This window comes from Gouania willdenowi, chromosome 1 (genome assembly GCF_900634775.1).
Source record: "Gouania willdenowi chromosome 1, fGouWil2.1, whole genome shotgun sequence".
Taxonomy (NCBI): Eukaryota; Metazoa; Chordata; class Actinopteri; order Blenniiformes; family Gobiesocidae; genus Gouania; species Gouania willdenowi.
The window spans coordinates 26,154,400-26,166,694 of NC_041044.1; the positions used below are offsets into that span (position 1 = coordinate 26,154,400).

Below are 12,295 nucleotides of genomic sequence, written 5' to 3' on the forward strand. Positions count from 1 at the left end.
TAGATTGGAGACCTGCTGACCCTGTAAACTGGGACAGGCTCCTGTCCTTCATGGCTCTACATTGAAGTAGTCCATAAGGATGATGATGGATATACAGTTTGATACAAAGTCCATAGACTTAAAAAAAACTACTGAATGAACATTTATTAACAAAACAGCTCTAGGTGCCTAAAAATGAAAGCTACTGAATACAATTCATTATGGTAAGTTTGATTAGTTTTATTTGATCTACAAATGTATATGTATATTGATAAATACCTGTAAATGTATATTGATATTTTGTAACTGTATATTGATATTTTGTAACTGTATATTGCTAAATAACCAATCATCCGATTGTTAATTGGAACAAATGTAGGAATGTTGTATTTTTTTTGTAAATTGTTAAGCCCGAGCGCCACAAGTTGACAAAGGGCCTCTTGTTCTCATAGTGGCCACACTATGAGGGAAGGGGCGGAGCCTATGCGAACGCCACGTGCCCGTCAGTGACCAGGGACCCGTGTCATGTCGTAGGCATGCCCCTGCGCTTTCCGAAAATGTCTAGTTCATGGTACTCAAAAAGGGGGAAACAATGTTATTGTGCTAGAATATTATGTTATTATACTCACCTACTTTTCACCCACTGAACCATTATAAAGAGTCACAAAAATTCAAACAAAGTTCAATCGCGCGCTTCTCTAATTTCTGGTTATAAAAAATTTGAAAAATCTGAGGCGCCAGCATTCCCAAGTACACCAAAAATGCGTTACGAGATAGGAATTGCCAAATAAATTAATTCATCGTAGAATCATGAAAATTGACACAGATGTAGACCATGACAAGACAAGTGAAAAAAATTATTATGACCATGCTAAAAGACACACAGGAAGTCCAGAATCTTGAATTGAAGATTTAAATTTTTTGAAAATACTCCTATTTACACATACAAACTTTGATTTGCGTCAAATGTGAATCATTTGTTAAACTCTTGGCACTAAACCAGCTCAATGTCGAAATATGGAAATTGGCGCGTTAGCACCCCCTATAGAGTGAAGACGAATTAATAAATCAAAAGTGTTTGGCAAAGGCGGCACAGCAATGGGCCGTTTATCACCGCTTGCAGCTATATTTTTAGTTATTGTTTGTTTGCTTTGTTGTGTGATGTGTTATATGTATTTGTGTACTGCACTAATCAGTCTATTGTATTGGGTGTGGACTCAGCGATCCAAATGAACAGATAAACATATAAACAGATCTATCTCAATTAAACTTTTCAACTGTTCCATAGGTGTCTGATGTGTATTTGATGTAAAATCATATTCCATTTGACATGTGCGAAATAAGCCGACCTTTGTGGACATACGTAGTAACAAACAGTGGCTGCAGTGTTACGTTGTTTTTATTCTGTTGCTCCTGTTTTGAGTGCTTTATGACATTGTACAGTGTCCGTGGGCGCTTTTAAATAAAATGAATTATTATTATTAATATTGATGGCAGATTGAAAAATGTTGATTGTAATGTGAATTACTATGACGATCAGGTAGAAGACTGGAGAAAAACAGCTAAGTCATTACCAGTGTCAAAGAGCCCAGAGTGGTTTTCAGTTATTGAAGGTGTTGCTACATAGTGCCTTGGATTCCTGACATGCAGCAGATGTAGCCATTTGGGTTCAGGTCAGGTTAAAACATCAAGTTTAATCCTTCATTTGTGAAATCTGTGTATTTTCACATTTTTTCTCTTGGGAATAGGAAGGGCTGCTACATTGCAGGGACCCAGTGAGCACATTTGTGGTTAATGGTCTCATACCTATACAGGAACCAATGGCAGCCATGCTTATATCTGCTGGATTCAAGCACAGGCCATCCAGTTCTTCAGTGCACAGAAAAAGTAAACTTTTTCTCCTCCCTGCAGCTTGATGGGTGAAACTTTGCACAGGGTGCTCTTTAGTTAACAGCTAAGAGTCTTTTGATTAATTAGGCTAATGAACTACTTAATGGAACGGATATTAGTAATTCTTTCAACATCCACTCCTTAATTGCTTGTACGGGTGGATTTGTGTCCCATGGAGTAGCAGAATGATGCCGGCATGTCTTGCTCCTGAGTAAATGTGGATGGATATTTAATTACTAATCATCCTCATGCTTGGAATTAATAAATATAAGGAAGTGAGAGGAAACATTTGTTGGACCTGATGGAATGGAATGCAAAGAGTTTGATCCTAGCTTTGTGTTTTTCTCTTTTTCATGTGTTTGCTATAAGTTTATACATATCATGGAGCAAGTCTATTTCATACCCTCTTCAAAGCATTGATTGACAGTTTCTACAAAAGAAGTTTAAAATATTAGTAATTCAGTGCCCTAACCCAGGGGTCTGCAACCTGTGGCTCTTGAGCCTCGTGTGGCTCTTTGACTCTTTCGCAATGGCTCACTATAACTATATAAATAAAATATTAAATAATGAAGTATTATTTCTTACAGATGGTATTCATGATTAATGACATTGACTTCAAATAGAATTATGATAAAACAATTCTGTTAACCTAAAAATATATCACATTGTGCAATGACTCAGCTACCTTCCTACTTCACCTCCTGCAACATCTACAGACATCAACTTTCCATGCACCGGTGGCTAATCTTAAATTTTAAATCTCTGGTAAAATAACTAAACTAACAAAAAAAAAATAGAGACTTTTTTTGTGTAGGGAAAGATTTATTTAACTTATTCGATACTATTTTAACTGTAAATAATTGTATACACTGAATTGTCTCCATTGAGAAGGTTTTTTTTTTGGCTCTGGAAAGACTTTAATCCAGGTGAGATTAGATAAAATCAGAATCAGAAAGAATCAGAATCAGAAATGTCTTTAATGGCCATGTACAGTTTTAAGGACAGTACAAGGAATTTGTCTTGGTAGTTGGTGCACAAAACAAACAAAAAACAAAAGAAAAAAAAACAAAGAACAACCCAGCAACAATAATAATAATAATAATAATGATAAATATAAAGGATGAGGGATAAATAAAGGATAGATAGAGAATAAAGGATAAATAGGATAAATATATATATATATATATATATATATATATATATATATATATATATATATATATATATATATATACAGTGCAGCAGATAATGTCATCATGGAGGTGGTGATCGGGTGGGGGGGGGGTTCAGTGGGTGACTTGGGGTGTGTTCATGTGGATGGTGGCAGAGGGAAAGAAGCTGTTTTTGTGTCTGGAGGTTCTGGTCCTGATGGACCGAAACCTTCTTCCAGAAGGGAGAGATTGAAACAGTTTATGACCGGGGTGGGAGGGGTCGGCCACAATCTTTCCTGCACGCCTCAAAATCCTTGTTGGCAGACTGAACTTCTTCAGCTGCCGCAGGAAGTACATCCTCTGCTGAGCTTTTTTGATAAGGGAGCTGATGTTCAGCTCCCACTTGAGGTCCTGAGTGATGATGGTCCCCAGGAAGCAGAAGTACTCCACAGAGCTCACTGTAGAGTCTCCCAGGGTGAGGGGGGTGAGGGGGGCTGGGTTCTTCCTGAAGTCTGCTATCATCTCCACTGTCTTTAAAGCGTTGAGCTCCAGGTTGTTCTGGCTGCACCAGGACACCAGCCGGTCTGTCTCCCACCTGTAGTCAGACTCGTCTCCATCAGAGATGAGACCGATGATGGTCGTGTCGTCTGCAAACTTCAGGAGTTTGACCGACTGGTGAGAGGAGGTGCAGCTGTTGGTGTACAGGGAGAAGAGCAGAGGAGAAAGAACACAGCCCTGAGGAGATCCAGTGCTGATGGTCCGGGGAGCAGAGATGGTTTTTCCCAGCTTCACGTGCTGCTTCCTGTCAGACAGGAAGTCTGTGATCCGCTTGCAGGTGGAGTGTGGCACGTTCAGCTGGGAAAGCTTGTCCTGAAGGAGAGCTGGGATTATAGTGTTGAAAGCAGAGCTGAAGTCCACAAACAGGATCCTGGCGTAGGAGCCTGGGGAGTCCAGGTGCTGGAGGATGAAGTGGAGAGCCAGGTTTACAGCATCGTCTACAGACCTGTTGGATCTATAGGCAAACTGCAGGGGGTCCAGGTGGGGGTCGGTGATGTCCTTTGAGAGAAAAGGTTGCAGACCCCTGCTCTAACACTAACCCTGCATTATTCTAACCATAATCCTAACCCTATATAGCCCTAATCCTAACCCCTAGATAGACATCTTATTCATGCCAGATAAGATAATGACAGTGGAATGTCAGATAAGATTTATGTAAAATAAATATATTGGTTTTGGATATTTGTTGAGTTGGTGGCCTGGAATTTTTCTTTTATTGGTTGTTGATTTTACTTTTCCACCACTTTGTTTTATTTGGTCCACAATAAAGATTGGTAAAGTTTTAGGAAGCAGTACAATTGTGTAGTTTTATATAATGAAGGAAGGAATTGTTACCAACAGCCTCCAAACTGCCTGAATGATTGTCCCAACAAACCAAAGACACTGCATCTCCTGCCAGTGGAGGCTCTGCATGTTTTGCTGCTGATAAACTTGTCCTTTATAAACAAATAAACCATATGGAGCAAAAACATTCAGGCTGGAGATTATGAGGACACTTCAGCATCAATAAATATAAACTTTTCCCAAAACACTTTTGGTTTTGGGTTATTCTCAAACATCTCAAACTGCAAGCTTTCAGAGACAAATTCAGGGATTACGTGTGTTTTTCTGCAAGGGATGATGTAAGCACATTTGAGCTGTTGACTTGAGTATAGATGAATAATTAGTCTTCCACTGTGCAGATTTGCACTTAAAAAAAAAAACATTAAAAAAAAAATGTTTTCTATATTAATCTCTCCCTCTTCCTCGTTTACCCTCTCTCACACATGCTGTTATGAATTGCTAATTTGTATGTATTATTTATCTTTTTTTGGCTGTTATGAAGGTCATATTTTATGCTTCATGGCTCGTACTTTGCATAAAGCTGCAGTCTTCACGAACACAAGCACACACACACACATGCACACGTGCACACACGTTTTTGAGCAACTCTGTTCTTTTCCCTCCATCCTTCTTGCTTTCCTCCAGACAACATTCTTTCTGTTTGTATCTTTACCCTCCCACTCCCCATACTGTGACACTATTGAAAACAACTCTCTCTCTCTCGAGTTGTCTTTGCTCTTTTTCCTTCTCTCTCCTTCCATTTCTCTCCTTTCCTGAGCTCTACCTACCCGTTATCCCTCCTATTCTTTTTCTTCCCTCCCTCCTCTCTCCCTCACTTCCTTTTTCACTTGCCCAACCTCTACCCTGACTATCTCTCCCTGCACATTTGATTCATTTTACACATCACCGATGCGTCCATCATTTTTGCTCTGAGGAGAAATTCTCCATTTTTAATTTCTAAAAACTGTGACAGCGTTTTTTTTAATTTTTTTATTTTTATTTAAATTTTGATTTGTTTGTTGACGTCTGCAGTGATTTGAGTCTTCAAAACTGGAACAAATATGTTTTATTTTCAGCTGGTCATCATGGCCGGGACCGTGCTGTTGGCGTACTACTTTGAGTACACGGACACCTTCCCTGTGCACATTCAGGGCTTCTTCTGCTTCGACAAGGCTTTCTCCAAACCGTACCCAGGACCAGAGGACAACAGTAAAGCTCCACCTGTCCTCGTCTATTCTCTGCTCACTGCCATCCCCACTGTGACGGTGAGTCTGCTTCCAACTCCCTCATATATCCTCCTCCTCTACAAGTGCCTATGTCTAACACACACACACACACACACACACAGAGGAAGGATTACACCTGTTGAACATGATTATGATTGGATTGATCCCTGTGATAGCAACGCTCACACATAGATGGTTTCTAATCCACACGTGGCGTTTGTGGATTAGAAGACAGGAGATATGTGTGGGTGTGCATCCTCGTGGTCTCACCATTCTGTTTGTGTGGATGTGTTCACTGTCATTACCATGGCAACCAGCACTATATTTGTCCTCCACAGAGCAGCTGGTGTGAGCTACAGAGTGCATAGAGCCTGTTCCTGTTCAAAGCCTGTATTTTCTATAACAGAACGAAATCTCATTTGTGTGCAAGACACACACTTCCATTAGTGTCACCTTCTAAAAGAATTCTAAATGATAGAATGAGGATTTTAATATTTAATCATTCTGGCAAACTTGGCAGGTCAGTTGTCTTTATTTGGGCTGGGGGTTATTTTACTAAATCAATTATACACTTGGTGATTATTTTATATTTGTCTGGAATTATGTCAAGTTTAATCCCAGCTGCCACACTTTCTGAGCACAGCAGCGGTGTTCCATTAATAATGAACTCGACTCCAATCCTCATCATAATGTGTCTCCATGACTTCTGTGGTGTCTCCTTGGGCTCTGCGTCGCTTTCATGTCCCACAATTAAGGCAGGATTTGGTATGCCTGCCTCTGACTCACACATCAGGGCAGCGTGCACAAAATCAAAAAGCATGTGTAGAACTACATATGTAATTATCCATTATCTGAAGAAATGCTGATGACACTAAAGGACAGTTTTTGGTCCATAAATGCTATTTTCCAGCATTTAACAGTCAATTAATATGAAACTGTATACAGGTAGCAAGGATGACATTCTGTTAAGGTTGGGCTGGAGAATCCTACTACATATAGCGAAACCTGCGTAGATGGGTAACAGATGCACAGGTGCATTAGGTTATTCCATTGTCATGTGTGTTTGCATGTTCTCCGATGGTTGAGGCAGTCAGTAGCAGTGCTGAGCAGAGTGAAAGCAGGGAGGCGTCATTTTTGGCTAAAGTGTAAAATCAGGTTTTTAAATGTCAGAGCGTCTCTGCTTCCAAATATCTCTCCATCCCACAGGCCTCGTGGTCAGATACATTCAAAAAGCGGACATTCGCCAAACTTTTACGAAAGGGATTTGACTTAAAGCCACAAAGAGAAAAGGAAGCAGGATGACATTAGCTCAGACAAAATGTACAAATGTGTGGATTTCTTTCATCGACAGGCCAGGATCATTCTTAAATTGATCATAAACTTGACTGAGCATGAACTTAGTTTTAATATTCTTCCTATAACTCTTTTTTTTTTTTTTTAAATTGGTGGTGCACTTGTACAGCATCACTCTGTTGAGAGTGAGGAGTCACGTGGTGAGTTGGGTTGTTTTGGGGGGGGTCTGAGCCCGTCAGCCATGATGGTGGTAGACGCCCCCAGAATTTCACGCATTCGCCAGAGCTTTACTTTTTGCATAGAGGAATACGACAAGGAAAAAGAAGAAAAGCAATGCAAAAAGAGAAGGCGAAAGAAAAGGGACCTTACAGGGACAAACTGATACCAAGCGCAAAAAAGAGGTATTTGGAGAAGCTAGTGGACATTCACAACATGGACCCGTACGAGCTATCTGCAGCAGAATGGCACAGAGACCTGGACCTTTTACCTCCGTGCACATACATGGACATCGTAAATTACCTAGTTTTTGGTGTAAGTTACTACACAATGCAGGAGTTCAAAAGCCACAAGTCTCTGGAAAGTTACGAGACTTTCTGCTGCGGCTGGGTCCAGGACTTGGTCATCTACAAGCCTCCAGGTGGTGAAAACAGCGTTGTACTGGCAAAAGTAAGTTTCTTCACATATGTGTTTTAGTGTGTTGTAAATACATTGCATTTAGCAGACACTTCTTGACCAAAATGACAAAGTAATTAACTGCATGTTTCATAAACACCACATTGCAATGAGATGTTCAATGTACATAAACGTTTCCAACATGTTTCAATGTAGGCTAAAGCTGTGTATGTTTAGCTATTTAGTTGTAATTTGCTTTTGTTTGGAGCTGTAAAGTGGACAAAGATCTGGGCACAATGGGCAATGGTACTTAAAAATGTGAATGCAAGATGTAGGTCAGTAAGTAAGTAAAGAATTTATTTCAAACCTGCACACAACACAAAACAACTTACAGGCATGCAAACAAGTGCATGGTTTAAAAAGGGGATGGATGAAGCAGACACTTATATAATTCCAATCCCCCCACTCACCCTCCACAGACACTACATCACAAATTACAATAATAATACAAAAACAATACCTCCGCTACTACCGCGTTAAAAACACATGTAAACAATCTGTTTTGCCGTGGGACTTCTGCCAACATGGCGGCGGGGGAGGATCGGGGGGAGGAGCTCTAGGCCGTGATGACAACTCCTCATTCTCAATAGTGAGACCTATTAACCATGTGATTGAGACAATGAATCTTAAATTGTATTCAAATGACATACAATACATATTGCAAGAACAGCTTCCTACTTACTATATTAATTAATGTAAATTTAATAACTCTAGTATTGTCTCTTGGAAATGTTTTCTGTCAGATACTGTAAATAAACTGCACTGGAATCTAAATGGAACATTTAAATGCACGTATTTACTCACATATACAACATATTGACTCTTGTTGGGTGTTAAAGAGAATTATTGGGTTAAAATAAAGTTTTTTATAATTTTTTTTAATGAAAAAACAGATTAATTTAAAAGCTTGTAATTGTCAAACACCATTAGTTATTTTTTTAATTATTATTTTATTTTATTTTTTATTTAATGCACATTTTGTCATGTGTTTAGGAACACTTTGTATTTGCAAAAAAAAAAGCCAAAGAAACTTCATGCTTTCAACGTTCCAGCAGCAGTGTGAATTTTGACTAGACTTGATGGATATGTGACCTTGCCCTGAGGAAAAATCGTCCCCAAATGTCATGCTGCTACTCTAAACCCATAATATCTTAATAACCCCAGCCATAGCTTTCACCTCTTTTTGAACAATGCTATAAGATACCAAAAAGAGGTGAAAATACTGGATGGATGAAAAAAAACAAAAAACGAGGAAGAGTAAAACACTTGTGTGGTGCTAGTCAAATAATGCAGCATGTTTCAGTGCATCGATGAAGGTGAGTGCGTGGGTGGATGATGGCGCATATCTTCTCCTCCACTGCCACTACAAACCACGTGAAGCTGATGCATGTGAATATGAGCCCTCTTCAGAGACCATCTCATTACTCTACAGCAGTTTTTAGGTCCGTGCACACATGCAGCGGACAGTGCAGTGTCGGCAGCACAGTTTGTGTGTGCGCACAATGTGTTTGAAGGAGGGTATTTAGGATAGTTGTGGCTCAGACTAAATGCAAACTCTTTGATTGGCTGTAGCTGAAAGTGAAACCCTGAAGTGCTTCCGATGGAGGATAAAATCATGCAAAGCAGATCCATCACAACTGATAGATACTGTAAGTCTGCTGATGCTAAAAGCGGCGTTAATTTGGACAGCACATTTTGATTTAGTCATAATCATTTGACAAAAATACAATGTAGTTTTAGTCAAAATATAGTCATCAGGACTATTTTAGTTATAGTCAACTCAATGATGCAATAGGAGTTTAAGCATTAAAAAATAAAATTACCATTTATCAACCTGATATGATATGAAATGGTATTAATGTTTGTAAATCAGAATCAGAATCAGAAAAGTTTTTAATGGCCATGTACAGTTTTAAGGACAGTACAAGGAATTTGTCTTGGTAGTTGGTGCACAAAACAAACAACAACAAAAAAAATAAAGAAAAAAAAACAAAGAACAACCCAGCAACAATAATAATAATAATAATAATGATAAATATAAAGGATGAGGGATAAATAAAGATAGAGAATAAAGGATAAATATAAATATATATATATATATATATATATATATATACATATATACAGTGCAGCAGATAATGTCATCATGGAGGTGGTGATCAGGTGGGGGGGGGTTCAGTGGGTGACTTGGGGTGTCTTCATGTGGATGGTGGCAGAGGGAAAGAAGCTGTTTTTGTGTCTGGAGGTTCTGGTCCTGATGGACCGAAACCTTCTTCCAGAAGGGAGAGATTGAAACAGTTTATGACCGGGGTGGGAGGGGTCGGCCACAATCTTTCCTGCACGCCTCAAAATCCTGGAGGTGTACAGGTCCTGGAGGGAGGGCAGATTGCAGCCAATGACCTTCTCTGCAGAGTGGATGATACGCTGCAGTCTGGCCTTGACCTTGGCCGTAGCTGCAGCGTACCAGATGGTGATGGAGGAGCAGAGGATGGACTGGATGATAGAGCTGTAGAAGTTCACCATCATCTTTGTTGGCAGACTGAACTTCTTTAGCTGCCGCAGGAAGTACATCCTCTGCTGAGCTTTTTTGATAAGGGAGCTGATGTTCAGCTCCCACTTGAGGTCCTGAGTGATGATGGTCCCCAGGAAGCAGAAGTACTCCACAGAGCACACTGTAGAGTCTCCCAGGGTGAGGGGGGTGAGGGGGGCTGGGTTCTTCCTGAAGTCTGCTATCATCTCCACTGTCTTTAAAGCGTTGAGCTCCAGGTTGTTCTGGCTGCACCAGGACACCAGCCGGTCTGTCTCCCACCTGTAGTCAGACTCGTCTCCATCAGAGATGAGACCGATGATGGTCGTGTCGTCTGCAAACTTCAGGAGTTTGACCGACTGGTGAGAGGAGGTGCAGCTGTTGGTGTACAGGGAGAAGAGCAGAGGAGAAAGAACACAGCCCTGAGGAGATCCAGTGCTGATGGTCCGGGGAGCAGAGATGGTTTTTCCCAGCTTCACGTGCTGCTTCCTGTCAGACAGGAAGTCTGTGATCCACTTGCAGGTGGAGTCTGGCACGTTCAGCTGGGAAAGCTTGTCCTGAAGGAGATCTGGGATTATAGTGTTGAAAGCAGAGCTGAAGTCCACAAACAGGATCCTGGCGTAGGAGCCTGGGGAGTCCAGGTGCTGGAGGATGAAGTGGAGAGCCAGGTTTACAGCATCGTCTACAGACCTGTAGGATCTATAAGCAAACTGCAGGGGGTCCAGGTGGGGGTCGGTAATGTCCTTGATGTGGGAGAGCATGAGGCGTTCAAAGGACTTCATGACCACAGATGTCAGAGCGACGGGTCTGTAGTCATTAAGTCCTGTGATCCTCAGCTTTTTAGGGACAGGAACGATGGTGGAGGCCTTACAACAGGCTGGTACGGTGCATGTCTCCAGTGAGGTGTTAAAAATGTCTGTGAACACTGGAGACAGCTGATCAGCACAGTGCTTTAAGGTGGAAGGAGAGACAGAGTCCGGTCCACAAGCCTTACGGGGGTTTTGTCTCCTGAACAGTCTATTTACATCTCTCTCTTTGATGGAGAAAGGTGTCTCTGTGGGAGGGGGGGAGGAGGGGGGGAAGATAGGGTAGAGATCCTCTGTAAGCAGCTGTGGTGAGACTGTAGCTTTGATGTGGGGGGTGAAGGTGTTGGAGTGAGGCTGGTCAGAGGTGTGAGGGGGGTTGGAGTCAGGTCTGTCCCATTGTCTGTCAAATCTACAATAGAAGTTATTCAGACTGTTGGCCAGGCAGAGGTCGTTAGCAGCAGCAGGGGCTCTGGGCTTGTAGTTTGTAATTTTTCCTGAGCCCTCTCCAGACAGAAGCCGAGTCATTCGCAGAGAACTGATGTTATAGCTTCTCTGAGTACAAACGTTTGGCTTTTCTCACCTCCTTTCCAAACGTGTACTTCGACTCTCTGTACCTGGCTCTGTCTCCACTCCTGAAAGCGACCTCTTTGTCTGCCCTCAGCCCTCTGAGCTTAGCTGTGAACCAGGGTTTGTCATTGTTATAACTCACCCTGGTCTTTGATGGAATGCAGCTGTCCTCACAGAAACTGATGTAGGACGTCACAGCGTCTGTAAACTCATCCAGAGAACTGTTCGCAGACCTGAAAACATCCCAGTCAGTACAGTCCAAACACTCCTGGAGTTTCTCCACTGCTTCACTGGTCCACTGTTTAGATTCCTTCACCACAGGTTTACAGAGCTTCAGCCTCTGTCTGTATGAAGGAATCAGGTGGACCATCACATGGTCCGATAGGCCCAGTGCAGCACGGGAAACGGCGTGATAAGCACTGCTTAGTGTGGTGTAACAGTGATCCAGTGTCTTCTCCTCTCTGGTCGGACATTTAATTAATTGTCTATATTTGGGGAGCTGGTGTGAGAGGTCCCCTTTATTAAAGTCACCAAGCACAATAATAAAAGAGTCCGGGTAGGTCCGCTCCATGCACAGGATCTGGTCGGCGAGTGTGCGCTGTGCCTCGCGCACATCAGCTGACGGTGGGATGTACACACCAACCAGGATGAATGAAGCGAACTCACGGGGAGAATAGAAGGGTTTACTGTTGATAATCAAGGATTCCAGGTGAGGAGAACAGTGCTGGAGGATCACTGTCACGTCGTTACACCAGTTGCTGTTCACATAAAAGCCGATTCCTCCACCTTTCCTCTTCCCGGTGA

General features: G+C 41.7%; 1 protein-coding gene across 2 annotated transcripts in view; it reads left to right on the plus strand.

Annotated features, from left to right (window-relative positions):
- plppr2b (phospholipid phosphatase related 2b) overlaps positions 1–12,295 on the plus strand; it is a 58,980-nt gene that overhangs the window by 17,274 nt on the left and 29,411 nt on the right. For both annotated transcript variants that reach the window (XM_028461053.1, XM_028461062.1), the window contains exon 3: positions 5,477–5,665. In XM_028461053.1, coding sequence (XP_028316854.1) covers positions 5,477–5,665 — 189 coding nt within the window. The remainder of the gene's footprint in view (positions 1–5,476; positions 5,666–12,295) is intronic.